Below are 23,772 nucleotides of genomic sequence, written 5' to 3'. Positions count from 1 at the left end.
TGCCACGCACTGTCAGCAAACAAGCATTACCTCACTCAGTCCTCAAGACACTGCTGTGGGTGGGGCCATTCCGTAGCTGGGGGAAATGAGACACAGAGAGGGCAAGGATCTAGCTCAAGGCCACACAGCTAAGAAGTCACTCCAGGTCAGGGATAGTGGACCGTTGTGGTTCTGAGATGTTTTTTTCAGGGGACCTTCTCAGAATTGGAATCTTGCTCTACAGGGTGATCTCAGTCAGCTCAATGGAGGCTCTCCTATTGACATCAATGTCCTGGCAGGCAAGAGGGTTCTCAAGGCTTCAGGGCCACTGTCTCAGTCCAGATCCCCTAAAGGCCTTTCCATGTGGCTTGTTACTGATTCACTCCATCCATAAACATTTGGGGTAAATCTGCTGTGTGTCAGGTACTGAGGACACAGCTGTGAGCAGGGCTCACTCCTCCATCTAGTGTGGACACACAGCAGAACTACAGACTTCATTCAGGAAGTGTCAGGAGACAGGGTATGGGCTGGGTCACTTAGACCTCAGGACACAGGAACCTGGCGCCAGCACCCAGCCGATCCTAGGCTGGGGCACTGGTTACTAGAGTGAATATGACACAGAAGGCAGTCTGTCCTTACTGCAGGAGGGGACACGGGTCCTGAAAGAGGACAGGATTGGGGCTCCCTGGACAGGGGTTCAACACGGTCCTGTCTCTCTCTCTGCTAGTGTCTTGTTCCTCTGCTCTCCTTGTCTTCGGCTCGTCTCTGTGTCTCAGTGTCCATGTGTCTTTGGCTCTGTCTGTTCACACCCAAGCATCTACCCCAGCCTATGACGATGTTTCTTTCTCCTAGAAATGGGTGGATACCCCATTCACGGCCTCTAGCCTGGAGCTGGCACCACAGAATCCCACAGCAAACTCAGTCCTACAAGTGCATGATGGACATTCCTCATCATACCCAGCCAAGGGAAAGAAGTTCCTGGGGCCACCAGGTCTGGAAGAGCAGCTGGAGTGTGATGGAGTGGCCGAGACTGGCCCCTGGTGTACAGTTCCCTTGGTAGCTGGCCCAGGGCACTCAGCCTACAGTGAGGAGAGAGATCGGCCGTATGGTTTGGTGTCCATTGACACAGTGATTGTGGGGGACGCAGAGTGTCCATGTGCCTGGCCTTGTAGCTGTGGGAATGACGGCTACCCAGCCCTGAACCTGGATGCTGGCCCTAATGCAGAGGACCTGCTCTTGGTCGCAAACACCACTCTTCTGCCCTGTGGCTGTGTCTCAGGTGGTGGCCTCAGGCTGGGAGGTTCCCCAGGCAGTCTCCTGGACAGGTTGAGGCTGCCCCTTGCCGAGGAGAGGGACTGGACAGCAGGTCCACCCTGGAGAACTGGGTCTCAAGGAGGGAGCTCTGTGAGTGAAGCAGGCTCCCCCCCTGGCTTGGACATGGACACTTTTGACAGCGGCTTTGCGGGCTCAGACTGTGGCAGCCCCGTGGAGTGCGATGAAGGGCCCCCTCGCAGCTATCTCCGCCAGTGGGTGGTCAGGACCCCTCCACCTGTGGACAGTGGGGCCCAGGCCAGCTAGCATACGAGGGCCAGCTGTGATGAGAAGAGGCTGTTGTCTCGGGAGGGCCTTTGAGCCTGACATTTACAGTGTGAATATGTAGGTATGTGTGTGTGTGTTCTTGTGTGGCTTGGGTGTGTGTTAGCACATCCATGTGCGAGAAGTGCCTGTGCATGCCTGTGTGCACTGTCCTACATGTGTGTGTCTGCCTGAGCTCACCGTGTGCATGCGTGAGTGTAGGTGTCTCTTGGACATGAGCCCCTGACTCCTCCCCTGCAGACTCCCCACAGTCAGTGTCCAGAGACCGGTCCAGATTGCTGCCCCAGGACACTGTCACCAAATCCAACCCTAGCAGGTGCCACTGTCTTCTCTCCTGGGCAGGGGATGGAAGGAGCCTCCAGAGCCCATCGGCGTGGGAAGGCTTGGGGGGAACCTAGGGATGTAGCTAAAAATCCCAGTTTGGGTGGCTCCAGGCCATGCAGCCTGGAGAAGCCACTTCTGAACTCTGCTGACTTGGCTTTCCTGGGCATTAGAAATGGCCTGGCTGCCCCGGCTCAGCCCTGTGTAGTTTGCAGGCCCTTACAGCTTCTTGATTTGTGGCTTCTAGGACCAGATGCATGCCCCGAGGTGGGGGAATGGAAAAAGTCAGCCTACACCTCCAGCCTGGGGACCTGTGGAGAGTCCTGCAAGGGCACTGAGTGGGATTCTGGGCTGTGACATGCACAGCCTGGTCTCTCAGAAACAGTACCACCAACCAAGGTTTTTGTTTTGTTTTGTTTTTTTGTTTGTTTTTTCCTGGCTTCTTATTAAAAAGAAAATTCCTGTAAGTACTCAGAAAATATCAAGTATCAGGCATGGGAAGAGAGTACAGAGCATATTACCCACAGACCCTCTATATGACACCCACAGAGTGCAGGGAACACAAATGAGCCAACAAGAAGCAGCTTCTAGGGGCTGGAGAGATGGCTCAGTGGTCATTGACTGCTCTTCCAGAGGACCCAGGTTCAATTTCCAGCACCCACATGGCAGCTCACAACTGTATGTAACTCCAATTCCTGGAGACCCAAAACCCATGGCAAAACACTAATGCACATTTAAAAAAGAAGGAAGGAAGGGAAAGAAAGAAAGGAAGGAAGGAAGGAAGGAAGGAAGGAAGGAAGGAAGGAAGGAAGAGAAGAAAGAAAGAAAAAAGAAAGAAAGAAAAGAAAGAAAAAGAAAGAAAGAAAGAAAGAAAGAAAGAAAGAAAGAAAGAAGGAGGAAGGAGGAAAGAGAAAAGAAAAAGTAGCTTCTGGGCACTCTGTAGCCAGTACCTGCTCTTCCCCTGCCTGTCCTTGGTGCCATGTTCATCCTGGGGACTTAGGGAAGGTCCCCTTGCATCCAGTGATTCCTGCGAGCATGCCGCATGAGGGAAGCTAAAAGTACTGGGTGGTATTGGAACAGCTCTCCCTGGACAGCAGGGCAGTATGGGAGCTAGACAGTACCAAGGTTGTCTTCTCTCCCTCTTTTCTGCTCCCTCCTCTCCCTCCCTTACCCTTTGTCCTTTTCTTCTTGAATGGTCTGTTCTTCCTGCAAGGGTGCTCACCTGAGATGTGCTGTGGTATTTGCCAAACAAGATAGAGTTGAGGCAGCGGAGAGCCTGATCTGCTCTGGACACTGTAGGACGCCTCCATCCTGGCTGGGATTCCAGGATGTAGCATCTCCCCTCAATGGCCCAGGGAGAAAGGCTGTCTATCTGTCCAGTCTGCAGAGCTGGACTGGAAAGCAGTCAGCCAAAAGCTCCCTCTGACTCAAGTGTAAAGCAGGGTAGCTGGTGGAATCACCCAGGGGATGCGTGAATGTCCTCAGTATCTGACTCAGGACTGGAAAGTTCTGGAACACTGACAGTTTCCACAGTGAGACTGCACCTAGGACCAAGGTGTGTGTGTGTGAGGCTTTCGGAGCAGCAAAACCCACAGCTCCTTTCCTGCACGTGCTCACAGCCCCACCCTGCTGCACCCCCGCCCCCAGACACTTAGACCAAAGTGTGCTGTGGTTTTCACATCCTCTGGGAGCCACAGACTGCAGGTGCTCTTGGCAGCTCTCCAGGGAGCCAGTTCAGCCCCCCAGCAGGGAGAGCCCCTCACTGGGGTGTGGGCAGGAAGAACATTCAGGGCTGCGGGGCTGGCCCTCGCTGGCTCCATTTTTGAAGGGACACCTTGTGAAGAAACATGGATGCAAAGTTGGAGGCAGGAGCTGGACCGCTTAGGATGAGTTAGTAGTGGGTCAACAGGAAGACGGTCAAAGGTGTGAGGAATGACAGCCGGATGGAGAGACAGACACACTGCTCAAGAGGGGGTGGACAGATACCTCTATGAAGCTAGCTGCTTGGTCTGCTCCCAGTTTTATCCCCGCCCTACACACAACAGGTGCTTAATAAAGTTTTAATAAAGCCTGGATTGTAGCTCTCTTATTTCCAGGATCTCAGGCTATGAACTAGATGACTCTAGACACGGTTGGTGAGGGATGTCTTCTGGCTGGGAGGAGCTGGTCAGCTGCTGATGGGCACCGCATGAGGCCTTAGGAAGCCTCACCTAAGACCAGAGTTGCGAGTAAGGTTCTCTGGAAGGATGGGGGCTTCACACCACACTCCACAAGAGTGCACAGTCATTGATGTCCAGGCTTTGCCCGTCTTGGCTTTGAGGGGATGGGGTTATCCCTTGGGCAGGGTGAGCCGGGCCTGTCTGAGATCTGTCACGGAAGAAATCCAAGAGGCAAACCTCTTAGCAAATACCCATGGGGGTCTGCCACTTCCCTAGCTCTGGAGACAGGGCATTAGACTCCTCCCCCTGGACTCCCTGGCCCCGCCCCCCAACCCAGGCCACTGTGTATTCAAGGCAGACATGTGACCTGAGCTGCTTCATGCTTTTCTCTGTAGCAGTGCTGGGGCTAGAACCCAGGACCTCACAGATGCTAGGCGGGTCTTCTATGACTGAGCTAGCATCCCTTGTCACCCTTCTACTTTTCCTATTTTGAGTCAGGGTCTACGTTGCCTGGGCTAGTCTTGAAGTCTTGATCCTCCTGCCCCAGCTTCTGACACCCCCCCCCCCAGGCCCTACTGTTCCATCTCTTCCTGTGGGAACACAGAGCTACCGGGAGGAGCCACGCCTGGAGCTGCCGGGTCGGGGATGGGGGAGCAACAGGAGAGAACAGCTGGCCTGAGGCGCTGAGAGGTAGAACCTGGGAGCTTCTGGATCGAGCCACGCCTGACTGAGGCACAGGAGTGTGATCAGTAGTCACTGTGAGCTTCACAGGTTCCAGTGTTTGGCCTGCTAGGCATGTCAACATCCCAGCCTCATAGGGTCAGAGACGATGCAAGCAGAAACAGGAAGTCATCCTGTCTGATGGAGCACTTGCCTGGGAGCCATAGTACCTCCTAGTCATCTTCTGGTGCCATGGGCATCGGTGGTGACTGAGCTGGCCATCTGTGATGCTCCCTGCCTGAGGACAGGACTGAGTTTCCTGTACCTGTGACAGTATGACATGTGAGCCCCCAATGAACTCTTGTCATTTGATGCTGCCGAGGTGTGACTCTTACACAGCACACCCCACCTTGTCCTGACCCAATGGACCAGTTGACATCTCCCATTTGTGTGTGTAAGCTGGTTTGAGGTGGGTTCCTGTTGCTGGTGGCAGGAAGCGCTCTAGCATCCTAACAACTCACAATGAAAAGACAACTCCCATCCTAAGGACCTCAGGGAGAGGAGAGGAGGGGCCGGGGGCATGGTTCACAGGCACAGTGCTTGTGTAGCATTCAAGCCCTGAGGAAGGGGGATGAAAAGGACCAGGGGCCAGGCAGGGTTGCTTAGAGCTGTTTATGGCCTCACACTGAGCGGGCCTCTGACAGCAGGTGGCACTCCTCCTCTGCCCTCCCAGATGTGAAAGTCACATTGCCTCTGCCAGGATCGCAGCAACCTCCCCCAGTGTCTCCAGTGCATTCCCACTGTGACGTGGGTCTCCAGGGTCTCATGCAGGAAGGAGACAAGGGGAAATAAAACCCACCTCTCCCCCTGAGAACAGAAGCCCCAGGGAAGGACTCCCCAAGTCCACTGAGCCCCCTGCGAGCTGTGTTCCTCTTGGCCTCCCCATTGGATGGAAAGATCCTTGTGTGGGGAGCTGTGCTACCTGGATGTGGCTGCCACTCACCAGGCCGCACAGCCACCGCGGCCCATCCAGCCTGACACACCACAGGAAGTAGGTGGAGGACTCTCAGAGAACGAAGGGGCAGCCAGTGATGAGCTTTGCCTCCTTATGGCTGCAGCTTTTCCTGCAGGTGCATAGACTGATGACTAGCTGGAGAGAAGCCCTGCTGTCTAGAGCCATCCACGTGCGCAAAGGTGTCAAGGACACGGTCCAGGTTGCACGTCACCTCCGTGTGACAACTAACTGTGGTGGGGGCCCTTATTCCCAGCTGCAGCACACACCTGCCTGGCTTTGTTCCCCAACACACAGGTTAACAAAACCCGCCTTGGACTTTGCTGCCTGCCTGTCCCTATCCGTGGGGCCAGGACTGAAGTTGCTGTGTGTCAGAGCCCAGATGGGGCAGGGTTCTGAACAGATGCTCAGTATGGGAAGGGAATGAACGGAGGGATGGCAGAGGGGAGAAACGGCCCTCACAGGACCTGCAGAAGACATGAAAGGGGGCAGGGTTCCCAGGAAGCTTGTGGAGGCCAGGACTACTCATCTCTGTAACCCCAACCATGTGACAGCCTGAGGTCCTGTCCCCAACAATTTGGAAGTTTTTCTTTCCCTAGGTAGGAACTTTCGTCTTGTGCTCTTCTTCAGTGAGCATGGTGCTGACTCGCCTTCTCTGCACCACAGGTGCTGTGGAGGGAGCTCTGAGGCAGGCAGCCTGACGGGAAAACCATCACACCTGCCCTACCACCAGCTCCCAACTTTGTAGAAGCTGCTTTAACCTTGTGGGCCCTCAGTTTCCTCATACATGAAACAGGCACACAGTCATGTGACACGAATTCTCTGTAGTGTCCAGAATGGCTGTGTGCTGTTCTCAGTAACACCATTTTTACAGGAAGTCACGCAGGCCCAGGGAGGTTTCGCAGGTTGCTGCTGCCCCCTGCTGCTGAGCAGGAGTCATTGACAGCTTTCCAGCTCTCAGCCATCCAGAGAGAACAAGGGACGCTGGTGAGAGCTGTGGGTGTTGAGGCAGTTTGAGGCAGTTTGAGGCAGTTGGGGCAGTTTAATTCAGCAAGGCCTGAACTCCAGCCCCGAGTGAATGGGATCACTTTGGGCACTGAGGGATGGTGAGAGATACGCGCGCCCTGTATGGCCTCTTCCTGGAGTCTTTGTTACTGGTGGCTTACCATTCCTTCTATTTGAAATCGGAACTTCTCAGCAGCCTGCTGTGGTTTCTGGAGATCTTTGTGCAGCATTTGGAAAGGCTGCTGCTACCTAGCTGTTTGGGTGGACAGTCTGAGGGTGGACGGACAGGCAGATGGATGGATGATTGGGTGGGCAGACAGATGCATAAATGGATGACAGATGGAAGGACATGAACTGGTGGCTACAACCAAGAAGTGAGGGACTTTGGGAACAAGTGTTCAGATAAGCCTTGAATCTGCTTGAGTGTACCCTCAAACCCCACGTCCCTTCCCTAGACACGCTTTCCAAATGGTCCATGTAGGAGGTCTTGGGGAAGACGGGTACTGCCAAGCTGAGTCCATGCTTGGTGCCCTTCAGCTCCCCAGGCCTCCCATCTCAGCCGAGACCTGGATGTACGGCAGAACCTCGCTGCTGGTTTCCAGCTCGCGTGCAGTGTAACAGGCAGGGTCTGCTCCTGAGCCCAGCACCTACATTGCCCCACGTTTTCCCAGAATGTTACCCAGGTCAGTTTTACACTGTTGCAGCGTGTCTATGCTCGGCTCCCTGTCTTGGGCCCATGCTCACCTCCTTTCACAGGGGTGTGGCTTACAGTGACCAGGGCAGTGACATGGAGGATGAGACAGGCTGCAAAGCTGGGTGAGGCCACAAAGTGCCCTGCCCTTTAAGTAAGCAGGAAAGGTGGACAGGGAGGGGCCCAGAACTGAGGAGGCTCAGGCCAGCTGTGGCGAGTGGTCTGTGGCTCTCCTGACGGTCATGAGGGCAAGTCTTGCTGCTAAGACTTGCTTGAATTTTAAACAACAAAAAAAAAAAAGATGAAAAATCTAAATTTTCTTTCTCCCATAAGGTGAAAACTCAAGGTTTTTAACCATTGCCAAGAACAAGTTAAATGTCTTGCTAGAGAACCTGAAGGGACCAGATCCTCCCAGGCAGGGCTAGGAGCTGCTAAAGGATGCCATGCTGCCCCTTCCCAGGGCCAATGATTACCTCCCTCTCCAGGAGCCACCAACTTGGGCACCCACACTTGGCTGGGCCACAGCTGGAAAGTAGGGGAATCCCTTGGGGACCAACCATCATTAGGCAAACACATAAAACTAATGCATTTGATCTCACTTTAATTAAAAAATAAATAAATACATGCCAGGGGCTTGTATCTAATGAGAAAAGAGCAAAATAAAACAACAAAACAAACAAAAGCAAAACCTATAGGCCTTGCTTCTGGCAGGAGGGGTCCCCATGAGAGTCAGAGGCCTAGGCTTGGTTCAGCCCAATTGGGATGTCCTACCTAGAAAGGAGCAGACTCTGCTAGGTATCCCTGTGGCGTGTCTCCACAAAGCCCTTCCTCTCTGAGTCTGAATGGTGTCGTGGGTTCCAGGTGACTGAGGGCTTGGCCATCAGCTCTGCTGCCCAAACAATGTCCACCCTTGCAGTTACTGCTGATGCTGGAGCCTGAGTTCAGAGCAGGACATGGGCCTGCAGGAAGGCTGGGCACCTTGGAAGCAAGAGCCACAGAGCGGAGGGGACTGAAGTCACCTGGCAGCTGCTACAAGTGGGCTAGGCCCACCAGAGATGTAGGAACATCATTGTGAGGGATAGGGCTCCCGGGGTAGTCCAGGACGAGCTACAGAGCATGGGCAGAGGCTCCTCCACTGGCCCGGGGCAGCATCTATAAGTGGATCCACTTATTCCAGTTGACATCGTGGGGGAAGACACGGCCCAGGCGGATGGTACAGTCCAGCGTAGGCTCATAGTAGGTGACGGTGCTCTCGGGGTAGGAGAGTGCCTCAGTCTCACTGGCCTGGCCCAGTTCCTCCACCACAGGCTTGGAGAAGAGTGAGACGACCGCTGGCTTCCTCAGCACGCGCTTCTGGATACAGCCGAGAGACTCCAGGCCCTGCAGATACAGACACGTGGGGTTACACAGGTGCTGCCCCGCTTGCCTGGGGACCTGGCCTTGCTACATTTATCAAATCCACACAGCTGTCCCCAGGCAGAAGATGGCCAAGCATGGCCTTGAGGGGAGGCAGGACTTAGCAGGAAGGTTTAGGTCAAGATGGGCAGGAGGAAGGATGGCAGGTATGGGTCTCACAGTGACAAGGACCTCTGGAGGACAGACAGGTATTCTTCAGCCACCAAAGGCTTCCCACCACCTGTTGGCCCCACATGAAACTCTGCCTGGAATGACTGCTAGGAAGTTCAGGGAATGTCACACTAGGTGTCCAGTTCCTTGTGTGCTAGGAAGCTGGGGCCCAGGGCACCATGGGAATGGGAGCTCAGGGCAGCCACCAGCCCAGGCTGGGAAGCAGCTGGTTGTGGAAAGTAGTGGTCACATGGTCCTCAGTCTTCTGTATTATCCCATTTATTTACCCCGGGTTCCTGAGGATCTGTGCGCATGTGACCCCAAGTGAGTCTGGAGGACCACAGCAGGGCGGGTAAGACAGAGCAAGGGCAAGTGTCCCCAAGGGACAGGGAGCCTGCTGCAGGGGTGGGCTGCAGCAGGCCAATGCTGCAGGGGTGGGCTGCAGCAGGCCAAGGGAGAAGGGGTCAAGAGCCAGGCAGAGCCTCAGCGACAGTGGCAGACCCCTCTGTCGATGGAAGAAGGCACTGAAGGTAAGCTGAGGTGGTGATACCGGGGTGTAGCCTTCCATGGACCTGACCCCCCATGTGCCCCACCCCACAGCTGGGCTCAGCTGCCCTGGGCCCTACCCGGAGCAGCTCAAGCACGGCAACGGGCTGCAGGACCCCCTGGTAGTACTGCAGCAGGCAGCTCTCAGGAACCCCGGGCCTGGACATGATGTGGTACAGCACGGCTTCCATCATCCCTTTGCACACGGGCATATTCAGGCGCCCGTCCACACCACGCCAGGGGCGGCCAATGAAGCACACTCTTTCGCAGCCACTGTGAGACGGACAGTGATGTCAGAGACTGAGGGGACATGACGGTCACAGACAGGCTACTCTGGCTCAGGGAGGCCCAGGACTTGGCCACTATCTGCCCACGGCTCTCCAGCCTCTACTTGCTCCCTGGCAGGGCAATCTCTGGCTGAGTGCAACTGTAGCCTAGACCAGGGGCTCCTCCCTGCTGGCTCACTCACAGATCTCCCCACACAGCAGCTCTGCCTCTGGCACAAAGCGGACACTAGCCCAGGGTTGATGGGCTGTATGGGGCAGGTCTTGGTAGCTCTGGCAGCCAAGGCTGAACCCTGGAGGGTCCATCTGTGCCCTGGGGGCAGATCCAAGGTACACAGCCTTGGTGGGCTGAGGCCACATACACATGGAGGGAGAAACTTCTGGAGGGTCTCTGTGGGCCCTGACCAGACTGCAGGTGCCTCTTCAAGGCAGAGAAAGTGCAGCCCTTCTGATATGCCATCTCTCAGCTACAGGACTGAGCGGCTGCCCTGGGCAGGCGGCCCTGAGTTCTGGTTAATGTGGTCACAGGCTGGCTGTGAAGGCCCTTTCCTCATCTAAGATGGGTGTGCGGGTTCTGTGGGCCGTGGAAGGAGGCCCAAGAGAGGACCGATGAAAGTCCTTGGCTGGGAACCTCTGTTCAGAGCAAACTACCCAGGCTTGCACCCTATGAAGGAGCCTCATCCAGTGACGGACACTAGGTCACTAGCCTGGAAGCTGAGGTCACACTTTCTCCACGCTCTGCCCTTCCCTGCCAAAGCCTCCCATTACCTCTCCCATGCTGCTTGGGCCATGTTGCTCTCTGTAAGTCCTGGAAGAGAGGAAAATGTGGCAGACTCTTAGAAGGCAAAGTGGGAGGTCATGTCCCTTGTCCCCATTCAACAGGTACCAAAGTGGATAAGCAGCGACCAGAAAGATAGCCTTCTACCCAGAGTATGGTACTCGAGTGGCTGAGGCCAGTACACCACAGATGTTGCCAGTACGTGGCAAGTGCAGAGCTGATCCTGGCCCACGGGGACCCTGGTACAGTGAAGTCAGTAAGTACCTCATTTCCCAGCCAGGAGCCCTGACCACAGGGTAGAGTGTGTAATGCTCTCAGGCAACAACAGCTCATGGGAGAAGCAGCAGATCGCAAAGGGAAATCCCCTGGCCTGGCCAAGGCTCAGATGCTTCTAGGAGTAAGTGTTCTCTGTCTACAGAACCTCCCCAGTCACCACAGCAAACCCGGTGCTCCCACCCCCAGGCTCTCCAGGCACGGTCCTGTAAGCACACCCACTGAGGTCAGGGCAGGTTCCCAGTTACAGACAGGGCCAGAGCAGTCAAACAAGGGGCAGAAAATAGGGAGAGGTGTTGAGGTCAGTACCTCGGGGGTCTTCAGAGCCTTCTGGAAGCTGGAACTCACAGCCCAGCTGCTCCAGGCCGGGACCACCAACACTCTCTTGGTTCTCCTGCCTGGGGATCTCTGCACCTGCGTCCTCAGGAGGCGCAAGCAGAGCCAAGGTCTGGGCCTCTATCTGCTCTTCTGCCCCAGGCCTGGGGCTGGCCGCCACTCGGACATCCTGGAGTGTGGGTCTTTTGGCAGGGAGTCTTATGGCCTCCTCAGCATCAGTCTCATGGCTCTCCACAGAGCAGTGGGCACGCTTTTTGGTGCTATGGGAGCTGTCTGGAGGCACTGCTGTCCCCTCAGAGGTGTGGTCTTCGCCGGTAGACCCCTCAGGGAGTCTGGCTTGGGAGTCATCCCCTGAGGCCTTGGTGTCTACATCTGTGTCTCTCAGACGCATTGAATGCAGGAGCCAGGGATGGGCAGAGGCCATGGCCACCAGACGCACAGTGTTGCCTCCAACTTCCATCACTTGTTGCTGCTCCAAGAGGTCCTAGAAAAAGAGACACAGGGTCTGCCTGGGAAAAAGGCATGGTTTTCACTAGGTAGGTGATGTGTGGATGGCAGCGAGTGTCAAGTATTCTCAGCAAGCAGCAAGCCCAGGTCCAAAGGGACAAGCCTGATCCTGCCCTGGAGCTACAAGCTGTATGGGCCTTTGTGGGCTCTCTCTGTACCTATTGCATTACTCATGACATAGCCTGCTGCCCGAGATCACAGAACTACTGCCAATGGATAGGACTCTCTGACTCTCCTGCCTCATGTGTCCTCCTGTGGGTCTTGACAGTCCAGCTCTACAAAGGCGGCCACTGTTTCAATACAATGACAAGACTGCTTGTGCTTAGGTCACATCTGCCTCCACTGTCCGCTTCTGTGCAGCAAGTGTCCCAGGAATCACCATCACTCCTTTTTCCTAGAAACCCTCAAGCCCAGGCCTTGCACCTTGGCTATGTAGCTCTGCCAGGGTGCTGAGGTCAGCAGAAAGTGCCTGGCTTGCAACCCTCTCGTGGTCAGCAGGCTTTTTCTCCACAGCCTGAGAATTTCTGAGGTCTCTCAGTTAGTTCCCAAAGTTACAATAAGTAAGGGTAAGAACACTTTAAACCATGCAAACAGTATCCCCTGTGCCAAGAGCTCCGCAGAAACACATGCCAGCTTCCACTATGGCTGGGTTTCCTGGAGTAGCCCTGGAGGATCTAGTCCCAGTCAGCTCCATGTCCTACACAAAAGATCCCAGATGGCAGACTCCACATCAGACCACTGTCTGCATTCTATTCCCAGAAGCTGCTTACAGAGACTAGAATGACATTCTTTAGATCCAAAGGACCAAACAAGTGATGGGAAGTCCAGGGGGTATGGGATGCCTGTGAGCTGGGGGAACAGAAGAGTCAAGGGGGATGTGGCCTATCCCCAGTAGGGCTAGCTGCTACAGGGCTCAGCCAGGTCCTGTGATGGAGTTAGGACTATGTCCTGACTTTTCAGTGAAAGGGAAACCCCACCACCACAGGCATGTGCTTCTGCTCGGCAACTGTCGGCCCTGAGCCCACCTGGACATAGTCTGAGAACGTCCTGGTCCGCTGGCCCGCTATCTTCTCCAAGGCAGGGAACCGTCTGCTTAGCTTCTCCCTGTCAACCCCGAAGCAGTCAGCAGCTACCACAGTTTGCAGGATCTCCAGGGATGCAGCCACATCCTCAGGGCTGTAGCCGGACTGTGCCATGTGGTGGGCGAACTCTTCTGGGCAGCAGGTGTGCAGCTGTGGATCCACTAGGCTGGTGAAGGAATCAGGGAGGCAGGATGGCCCCGCCTGGAGCTCTTCCAGAGGTGTGCCTGTGAACCCTGAGACCACGAGGAAAGCAAAATCAGCAAAAACCCCAGCAATCCCTTTGTGGGACCAACACATGTGGAATACTGAGGCAAGGTCTGCTCCAGCACCAGGTCACTGCTCCCCAAGGAGTCACGGCTCACCTTCTGGGGTCACACTGGGCCCTGGAAGTCAGACTCTTGGTGTGTGACTACGGCCGGCTGCAGGCCCACTGCAGCTGTACTGAGCTACCCCTTCCTAAAGCTCATGTTGTCCCCACCCCGTAACCCTGAGTACCGACGCCGGGGCCACGTCCATGCAGTCAGGTTTTCGCTCTATCCAGGAGAGCTCCTTTAGCTGAGACAACAACCTATAGGTTGGCATTGTATTTTTGCCTGCTTCAAACTTCAGAAAAACAGAGTTCTGACAGTGGATAAAAAGTGACAGTGACAGCTGGGTCTTTAATCCCAGCACTTGGGAGGCAGAGGCAGGCGGATCTTTTTGAGTTCGAGGCCAGCCTAGTCTACAGAGCAAGTTCCAGGATAAGCTCCAAAGCTACATAGAGAAACCCTGCCTCGAAAAACCAAAATAAATAAATAAAATTTAAAAAAAAAAAAAAAAGAAAAGGAGAAGTGACAGCGATAGCAAGCACCATCGGCCTTGACCATACAAAGGTCAGCTGGCTGCAAGGGCAGGGCCTTTCCACTCCCATTCTATGGCAGCATGGACAAAAGTTCAAGCTATCTAGCACTCCCTAGAGCTCCTCCACCACGAAGTGGGTGATGGCAATGGAGCTGGTGTCCCATCTTTCACAGCAGAGGGAGAGCAAAGGGATAAAGGACAAGATTCAACAGAGTCATCATAAACTACGGGACTCAAGGCTCTGGAGGTGTCACAAAGGAGATCAGCTAGAAAGCATGGACAGGCCCGATGAGGTGACTGCTAGCAACAGCAATGCCGCTCTCCATGTCTCCAGCACTGTGTGCCTGGCCAGGGGCCTCAGGTTTCCCCGGAGCTGAACTGTGGCAGGACACTCACTCACCAGTGGGCCCAAGCTGGGTGGGCGTAGGGGTGCTGCGCAGCCGGAACTTCACCTGGCAGGAATTGACCACGATGCTGTCATTGGGGTTCAGGTTGCGCGTACTGACCACTCCTGGCATTGTGTAGTAACCCCGCATCAGCAGGTACTTGGTGTGTGAGGCCTGATGGGCCTTTACTTCCACACCCTGGCGCTTGGCCCCTGAACCTTCATCCAAGTCTTCCTCCTCCTCGTCATCATCCAAGCCTGCATCTTTCCCCAAGCTGCGGAAGAGAAGACAACTAGGTGGCTGGACTCAGACCAAGTCCACCTGCTACACGGCCATCCTTGCCTTCACTGAGCGGCAACAGTTAGCCGTTACAGACACCACTCACTCCAGGTGCCCTCTCCCCACCACCACGTGTCTCTACTTGAGACAAATCTTTCTCTGTCACCATCCAAACCGCCCCATGAAGGTCCAGCTCAGCTCTGCCACAGTAAAGTACCTGGCTCACATTTCCTTCTCTGCAGCACTCCCCTAGCCCCTTGGAAAGTACCAGCAGGTAACTCACTGGACACTGCCCTGCCGATCCTAGTCACAAATCTGACAGATGCTGGCCCAGCAAGATCCCGGAACACCAGTCCCCTCTGCAAAGGTCCCCAAAGATACAAAGCAGCAAAAGTCATGTTTGCTAATGACAAAAATCTGATGGGGGCTGCAAAGATGGCTCAGTCAGTAAAGTGTTTGCCATGCGAGCATGGGGACCTGAGCTTGGATCCCTACCACCCCCACCAAAGGCTGGGGCGGGAGCATGTCTGTAATTCGAGTGCTGGGGAAGTGGATCGCTAGAGCTCACAGGACAGCCCCTCTAGCTGAGCTGAGGAGAAATTTGAGACTGTCTCAAAAAATGAGAAGAGTGGTAAAGGCACCCACTTCTGGCTTCTGCACCTGCATTCACATACACACACACACTCCCACAAGAACATGTATATATACCTACCATGTGCACACTCCCACGAGAACATGTATATATACCATGTGCACACTCCCACGAGAACATGTATATATACCATGTGCACACTCCCATGAGAACATGTATATATATACCATGTGCACACTCCCACGAGAACATGTATATATACCATGTGCACACTCCCACGAGAACATGTATATATACCATGTGCACACTCCCACGAGAACATGTATATATACCATGTGCACACTCCCACGAGAACATGTATATATACCATGTGCACACTCCCACGAGAACATGTATATATACCATGTGCACACTCCCACGAGAACATGTACATATACCATGTGCACACTCCCACATGATCATGTACATATACCATGTGCACACTCCCACAAGAACATGTATATATACCATGTGCACACTCCCACAAGAACATGTATATATACCATGTGCACACTCCCACGAGAACATGTATATATACCATGTGCACACTCCCACATGATCATGTATATATACCATGTGCACACTCCCACAAGAACATGTATATATACCATGTGCACACTCCCACAAGAACATGTATATATACCATGTGCACACTCCCACGAGAACATGTATATATACCATGTGCACACTCCCACATGATCATGTATATATACCATGTGCACACTCCCACGAGAACATGTATATATACCATGTGCACACTCCCACAAGAACATGTATATATACCATGTGCACACTCCCACGAGAACATGTATATATACCATGTGCACACTCCCACATGATCATGTATATATACCATGTGCACACTCCCACAAGAACATGTATATATACCATGTGCACACTCCCACGAGAACATGTATATATACCATGTGCACACTCCCACGAGAACATGTATATATACCATGTGCACACTCCCACGAGAACATGTATATATACCATGTGCACACTCCCACAAGAACATGTATATATACCATGTGCACACTCCCACGAGAACATGTATATATACCATGTGCACACTCCCACGAGAACATGTATATATACCATGTGCACACTCCCACGAGAACATGTATATATACCATGTGCACACTCCCACGAGAACATGTACATAGACCATATACTCAGACCAGATGACTGAGCAGATAACCCTGTCAGTACTACAACAATGAGAGGAAATGACCACTCCTAATGGCTCAAGAATCTGTGTGTCCCCAAACTGTGACAAGAGTCACATGCACATGCTGCTCTGGGCTCTGACCTCTTCATGACCTCACTCTCCACCATGGAGCTGTCCACCACCACAATCTGCTCTGGAATTCTGACATCCACAGAGAGGAGGCCCAGGGAGAAGAGAGCCAGAACTGTTACACAGTATCCTCCAGGGCTATCCAAAGAAAATGCCACCAGGTCACTTGGAGGGTCACTGCTATCCAGGTCCTTGAAGGAAAAATGATCAGGCTGGTCCAGTATGCTGGCGGCCCGGAGTCTGTCGTAGAACTGGAAGGATTCGGTGCAGATGGTGGTGGGAAATCGCCATGTGAAAAGCCTGTAGGCAAAGCAGGAAGGAGATGCTATTGAAGAGCTGCTGTTACAGCCTGTGCTGGCCTTGTGCCCCCCCAAGCACTCATGCCCACTGTGATGGGAAACAGTGCTGCAGACCAGTGTTGTGGGGGCATTTCTTCCCCACTCACCTTGTTCATCCAAGGTGGGGCCAGTTCATCTATGCCAAAGGCCTGGCAATGCCTCATGCCAACAGCTGGCAACCCAAGGAGGAGGAACCTCCTTTTGTGACAGTTGATAGGACACGTGTGTCCAATCTTAATGTCTGCAGACGTGGAGGCCAGTTCTCTGACAAAAGCCCAGAGATCAGGGACCCAAGAAGTGTACCCTACTTGCCGACCACACTCGTATCTTCTGCTGCCTCACCCTCCCCATGTGCAAAGGAGCCCAAGCTCCTCAGGGTGAGGACCTAGGAGACGGAAGGGCCTGGAATGGGGAGAAGCCAAAAGGACTAGTGGTGGAATCATCTAATGTCCAAATGTAGCCCCCGCTGACTGGAGGCTGGCATGACGTGCCTGGATGAGGGGCTTCCCCACCCTGCAATCAGAGGCTGGTGGTGCAGAGAGGTTCTGGGGCACCCTGAGCTGCCTGGGGGAGGGATAAGGCTAGCCCACTAGGCAGCTGCCTTGCTCCCGGGATTGCTCACACAACTTGGAACGAACTTTCCTCCACTTGCTTCACGGCAGCACTACCGCATAGGAGATAGGCAGAGAGAACCCTCCTGGACCAAGCCCTCTGCTCTTGAGGACACTCACTTGTAGTATGATTGGGAGAGCTGGTAGGACATGGGCACGAAGGGCACAGCACGGTTCTTCTTGGGACCCTGGGAATGGCTGACTCGGCGCCGGTTGACCAGGCTCCTCTTTTGGCATTCCATGAAGGCCCGCACTAGTACAGGCTCCCGGAACTCCCGGTAGAGACGGAAGATCTGTAATAGCACATGGCAGGGTGAGGTGCCTGGCCAGAAGGGGAGCCAGCCATAGCAGCATAGAAACTGCAAGGAGCCACTCACAGGAACCCTGGCTCAGCTGACCAGCCTGAATGCCTCCAAGAGGCTCTCAGGCTGTTGGATCGTACTGACCCTGGGATTTCCTAGTGACAGCGCAGAGCATGACAGCTAAGTGACACTCCGAAGCCTTGCTGTGAGGCAGGAGTGAGACCAAGAGAGGAGTAACTTCACTGCTGAGGGGCCAGGTGGTCACTGGGGTGTGGGCCGCGAGGAGCAGTCTCTTGGAAGAGAGCACCTGAGTGTCACACAACCCTGGTTTCTCCAGGCAGTCTGCCTGACAGGTCTGGGTGTGCACAGTCCGACCCCAGGGGGAGACTGTCTGGGGCAGAGAGAACGAGGCTGCAATGCTTTTCACCTTTCCTCCCTACAGAAGTGCAGAAGAAGCTGCAGCCAGCACGGGGGCTTGGCCGTCTACGATTCTGCTCTTGAGAACTTGCTGGGTACATCCTCCAGACACCTGCTGCTGTGTGCCAGATCAAGACAGCAGGGTCACCACTTGGATCCTGAGAGCCTAGGCTGCCGCAGGAAAGTATCCTTGTAGCATGCTTGCAGTGTCTGCCCATTCCTTCTGCCTTCTGAGAACCTAGACTGCGGGGAACCTAAGGGGTACTGTATGAGCCTTGGGTGTCACTGATGGCCCTGATGTCCTCAGTGCTAGCTCCTGAGAGCCACAGAAGCACCCTGCCTGCTCTGGGGGATGGGTGCTTAGGTGGTCTTTCTTAGACACTTTCCATCTGAGCCTAGATGTCCCTAGAGATGGAAGCGGAAGTGGAAGAGCAGCTGGTGGCTGCTTACTTTCTTCTCTGGGGCTGAGGAAGCAAGCAGGATGCTGAGGGCTCACAGGCCTGGGCTCCCTGTTGAGCATGAGACATATCTTTGGCTTTCTTTTTAAATAAGCATGAGCCCAACAAAGAACTGGTATGGCCATGGCTGAGATCTTGGGATTTCTACCTCACTGTATACTCTACTGTAGTTCAGGCTTACACAGGGCTTCATGTTCTCCAGCTGCAGAATGCTCACGAGGCCAAGGGACAGGTGTTACCAATAACCAGGTTCTCATTTGGAACCATGCAGAAGGCCAAAGAGAGTTAAGTGTTGCCAGAAAACAAGTGAGTGTTTGTTTGCTGGCACTCTCAGATATGGGGTCCTGGGTGTCCTTGTGGGAAGAAACTATACCAGGTGACTTAAGAGCAGGACAGATCTAATGACACTTAGGGATTTGTGGAGGCACATCCATTCCTGCTCAATGTCCAGGGCCAAGGTAGTTCTCTGAGGCAAGATATCAAAAGCATCTTCCTGTCAGGCATGGTGGTGCGTACTTTTAATCCTAGCACTTGAGAGACAGACCTTTGTGAATTCAAGGCTGGCCTATCTACACAGCGAGTTCTAGACCAGCCAGGGCTACATAGTGAGACCATCTCAGAAAAACAGGCCAGAGAGATGACATAGGTTAAGAGCATTGGCTGCTTTTCTAGAGGACCCAGGTTCAATTCCCAGCACCCACATGATAGCTAATAACTGTCTGCAAATCCAATTCTAGGGGAAAAGACTCACTCTTTTGGCCTCTGTGAGCAACACACTCCATGTGATTCACAGATAGACATGCTGGTAAAACACCCACACACAAAAATAAAAATAAGTAAATCTTAAAAAATAGTAAGAAACAACAAAAACAAAAACTAAACATCTTTCTTCAGCAGTTCCACTGGAGCCCTATGGCACAGGCCTTAGGAGGAGGTGTCTGCAGCCCCAGCAAGACAATCACTAGCACAAGGGGGGCTGTGATGGCTAGTGTCATCAACTTTATGGAATCTAGAATCACCTGGTAGACCTCCAGGTATGCCCATGCGGGATTATATTGATTACAATAACTGAGGTAGGAAGACTGCCCACTATGGGAGGCACCATTGCCTGGCTGTGATGCATGCTGAAAAGTACCTGAGCAGCAAACTCAGCAAGCACTCATTCCTGTTTTTTGACTGTAGATGCAATGTGCCTCAAGCTCTTGCTTCCTTGACCTCTCTTGAGTTGCTTATTAGAATACTTAGAATACTTCATCACAGCAACAGGAAAAGACTAGGCAGTGGCTCAGCACCTGAGTCAGAACCAGAGACAGGGATGCCCAGGCTTATGGGGTCCCACCCCTCAGTAGCTTGGAGTTGGCATGCTAGAGTGCTTGTACAGCATGTAGGAAGCCTTAGGTTTGATTATAGCAGCAATAAATACACAAGAATGAAAGGCACTCAAGGTCCCCAAGACCCACAGCTGGGATGGCCAGAGTAAGCATCCACATAGCTCTGGTTCCCTAAGGCCCTAAGGGCCCTGTTGTGCTGAGGAGGCCAGCACCCACCTGGAAGGACTGGCAAGAGTTGGACTGGCTGTTAGAGAGGGACAGTGTGCTCTGGATCAGGTTCTGTAGCACCAGGAAGTGGATGTCCTCCACACTGAAACACAGTAAGTACCGAGACTGCAGGGGGCTGCTGGCCCACAGCAACCTCCTGAGAGGTAAGTGCACACACGAGAAATGCTTAGTTAAGACATTGCAATCCCAGAAGTGCTGTGAATGCTGACGCAGTCACAAAACCCAAGTAAAAGGCAGTTCTTAGACTTACTAATTGTTCATGTCTCACAACAACAACAAACTGTTCCCAGCCTATAATGTCTGATGTCTGCCTATAATCCCAGAGCTAGGAGGCTGAGATGGGAAAGCTGGCCCACAGAGCAGGTTTCAGGCCAGTGTGAGAAACAGAGTAAGGTACTGTCTCAACAAACAAAAGTATCTTCCCTTAGAGGGTAAGGGGCAATATGGTGTGTAACCAGCTTTTAAACCAGCTAGTAAAAGTAAGCTTTTTCTTTCCCTGACTCTAAATGAGAAAAAGGATCATTTTGTACTACTTTATAGTGCTAAAATCCAGATGAATATTTCTTTACAGGATGCTGGGGGGGGGGGAACCACCCAAAACACAACATTTTCTGTTGGGTTGAGCTCACTTAAGAGCAGGCGGGTGATATCTGAGGTTAGGCCGTGGCCAACTTCCTCTGTAAAGGGCCAGACCCCATGGGCTCTAGTAAAACCACTCAGCACAGGAAGGAAACAGTACAGACAGCACATCAAATGAACATGGCTTGTGTTCTAAAGTTATTCACAAAAGCAGGTGGCAGGCTGGATTTGGCCCTAGGTTCCCCATCGAGGCTGTAGCTGAGAAATGGAGCTTACCTATTAAGTTCATCCTCCTTCCTGACACGGTCCTTCTCATCTCCAATTGCCAACACTCGGTATCTGCATAGGAGGCAGAAGAGTATGCCAGTGGGGCAGGGTGGCCTTCCACCGAGCTGGCACTTGCTCATGGTGGCCATTCAATGCTGAAGGGCTGAACAAGCCGAACTCAGCACACACAGAAACCACACCGGGTTTCACCCATCAAACAAGTCCATTCTTATGACTTGAGGATTAGGAGAGTAAGGGTCCTCTTACAAAGCATGGTGGGAACACATGGATAGACAGGGACAGAGGGTGTAAAATTGTGGGTTCACTATGAGTAGAAGACAAGCAAAGTGAGGACCGTGGAAAAGAACGCAAAGAAATGGTCTGTGTATGTTTATGGGTGTGGGGTGCATCTGCTTATTTGTAGGTTGCAATACACATATGTGCAAGTGTATGTGTGGAGGTCAGAGGTTGACCTTGAGTATCTTCCTTAATCACTCTGCATTATTTGTTGAGGCAGGGTCTCTCACAGGAGCCTGCAGCTTGCTGATTAGCTAGTCTAGCTAGCCAGCTTGCTCAGGGATCCCGTCTCTGCCGCCTGTGCTGTGAGTATAGAAAGGCTGCCATGATCACCTGGCACTTATGTAGGTGCTGGAGGTCTGTCTGAACTCATGGAAACCAAACAGGAAGGTGCTATGAGGCTTAAGGCAGGAAGACAGATAGGCAGAGGGATGAAACTGATGGAAGGTTATGGTGAGGGTGAGGAATGAGTTTTAAGTGATTTATTGTGCTTACTGGTCTTAAATAATAATATACTACATATAACATTATGTATCTTATAAGTATATACCATTATCATATGTCAACAGGAAATGAGTAAACTGGACCTGATGCTGCACACCTGTACTACAGTATCAGGGAGGATGAGGCAAGAGAATATGAATTCAAGGCCAGCCTGGCTACATGTAAGACCCTGCCTCAAAAAAACAAAACAAAACAACAACAACAAAAAACAAACAAACAAACACAAACCACCAATTACAAATTGAGGAGGGTTTGCTCTGAGGTACAGCATTTGCCTTTTATGTATAAGGTCCTAGGTTTAATCTCCAGCACTATGGAAGTAAAAATAAATAAATCTTACAAATAAGCAACAATCTTGATGGCAGAAGAACAGAACATTTCCTATCTTTTCTGTGAATTTTATGCAATATCACTTTACATGAAATTGAAGTCAATATAAATTGAAGGAACTAACTGTTAAAACCTCAGGTTTAACCAAGTCATTCCTTTGGTTTTCAGAAAAGTAAAGTAAAACCTCAACTCTGCAATGGTAAATTTTACCTAAATTTTATTGACAGAAAAAGTGCCTTTTCAGTAAATTCCACTTTCATCTTATGGGGAGGGCATGGAAGTCTCTTCCATCCTGCCTGGTCCACAGAGCACTTAAGGCCAAAGTCAATGTTATCGGCCACATCTGCAACTCACTTTTCCTCCAAGTGTTTAGAGCTCTGCTTTTACATCCTTAAAACTGTCTTCATTTAGGATTACAAGCAGCCTCTTGTTTGAATGCACATGTGTAGGAACATAAGCCACAAGCATGGGCACAGACACTGAGATACCATCAAGAGTGAGCATAAACTGCACATCCACGCATGGAAATTATAGACAGTGCTTTGCTGCCAAATCCAGAAAACAAAATCCAGAAAACAGCTATGGCTGGGTGTGGTGACTCGTGCCCATAATCCTAAGGACCAAGAGGCTGAGGCAGGAGGAACGCTCAGACTTAGGGACTAGCCTGGACTACATAGATCTGTCCCACCACACACAAAAAAGGGCATTACCATGGAGGTCTCAAAGAGTGGACACTATATTCACTACTAAATGAACCTTGTAGTATGATTCCCAAATGAAACGCTGAGAGCTAAGACGAGAGGAGTGTGTCTCCCTCCATGAGGATGGAGGAGGAGGGATCCGTATCTGGATGCTGCTGTGGAAACAGGCCTGGTTCATGCCCCTTCAAACTAGTCTCATACTAGTATGTTCCTCCACACAAGTGGTGAGCCAAAAACCTAATCTGTTATGAGAGCCACTCGGCATAGGCCCTGGCCCTGCTTTGTGACCCTGGCCCAGGGACAGTGGCCTGTGCCTCCCTAGGACTGAAGCTGTGCAGGATGGATGCAGCTGTTCTGACACATGGCTGTAGCCCTGAGGCAGATCACTGGGGCCTAGAGCCACCCCCTTCCCTCTCCCTTCCCTCCTTCCATCTTATAGTCTCCTAATTAGTAAATCAACAAACTCAGCAAGAAGCACACACAACACAGAGCCTGGATTAGTTAGGTGGGCAGCAGGGACTCAGTGGGAGAAGAAACATAGGTACCAGGACGTGCAGGGCCTCAGGTTACCTGGCATCAGGTGGTCCTTGGAGGGTCAATGCAAGGCCAAGTACAGCCAGGCAGGCACTCACTGTCCAGCTTGCTAATCTCTGCTACCCACCTGCAGAGTGCAAGGCTCTGCCCACTCAGGACAAGACACCTACTTGGCAAAGAGCTCCTGCAGTGTGTTGGGGATCTCAAGATTGGGGTTCCTCAGGCCAGAGCTGAACTTTTCTTTCAGCTTCTCCACAAATTCTTTAAACTCCTTGGCACAAACCTGTAAGCAAGAGCTTAGCTGTTACACCTTCCCATGGGATGGAGGCTGTGCAAGCACCAAGGACACTGAGCAAACTCCTCTGGCAGCCATGGGGTCCAGTGACACGGACAGCTCTCATGCCTGCTCCCCACCTTCCCCAGGCAGAGGGGAGATGCAAACACGGCCTGCACTGTCCCCACCATGCACAGGGACAGGCTGGCTGCCAGGTACATGCTGCTCTATTACCTCTTTTCTCTCAGCTTGGTTTTCCCTGGCTGCCCTGTGTAAGCTGACTTCTCCAACTTCTCCAGCCCCTCATGCTCATGTGGCCCGCTGCCTCATGCAGACCTATCTGAGAAGTCTCTGCTCGGCCTCATACCTT

General features: G+C 52.6%; 2 protein-coding genes across 5 annotated transcripts in view; one reads left to right on the top strand and one right to left on the bottom strand.

The window, feature by feature from the left end:
* The window catches only part of Il21r (interleukin 21 receptor), a 31,409-nt gene extending 28,851 nt beyond the window's left edge, over positions 1-2,558 (top strand). For all 4 annotated transcript variants that reach the window (XM_037210805.1, XM_037210809.1, XM_037210812.1 and 1 more), the window contains one exon: positions 832-2,558. In XM_037210805.1, coding sequence (XP_037066700.1) covers positions 832-1,557 — 726 coding nt within the window. In that variant the 3' untranslated portion in view covers positions 1,558-2,558. The remainder of the gene's footprint in view (positions 1-831) is intronic.
* A 5,449-nt stretch (positions 2,559-8,007) lies between these two features.
* Positions 8,008-23,772, bottom strand: part of Gtf3c1 (general transcription factor IIIC subunit 1) — a 69,335-nt gene continuing 53,570 nt past the window's right edge. The window contains 13 exon segments of the mRNA XM_028867905.2: positions 8,008-8,570; positions 8,572-8,593; positions 8,595-8,803; positions 9,616-9,808; positions 10,588-10,627; positions 11,180-11,690; positions 12,739-13,028; positions 14,036-14,295; positions 16,244-16,531; positions 17,301-17,473; positions 19,905-19,998; positions 20,772-20,834; positions 23,299-23,411. Coding sequence (XP_028723738.2) covers positions 8,490-8,570; positions 8,572-8,593; positions 8,595-8,803; positions 9,616-9,808; positions 10,588-10,627; positions 11,180-11,690; positions 12,739-13,028; positions 14,036-14,295; positions 16,244-16,531; positions 17,301-17,473; positions 19,905-19,998; positions 20,772-20,834; positions 23,299-23,411 — 2,337 coding nt within the window. The 3' untranslated portion in view covers positions 8,008-8,489.

Source organism: Peromyscus leucopus, chromosome 1 (genome assembly GCF_004664715.2).
Source record: "Peromyscus leucopus breed LL Stock chromosome 1, UCI_PerLeu_2.1, whole genome shotgun sequence".
NCBI classification, from domain to species: Eukaryota; Metazoa; Chordata; class Mammalia; order Rodentia; family Cricetidae; genus Peromyscus; species Peromyscus leucopus.
This window is presented reverse-complemented; position numbering and strand designations above follow the sequence as displayed.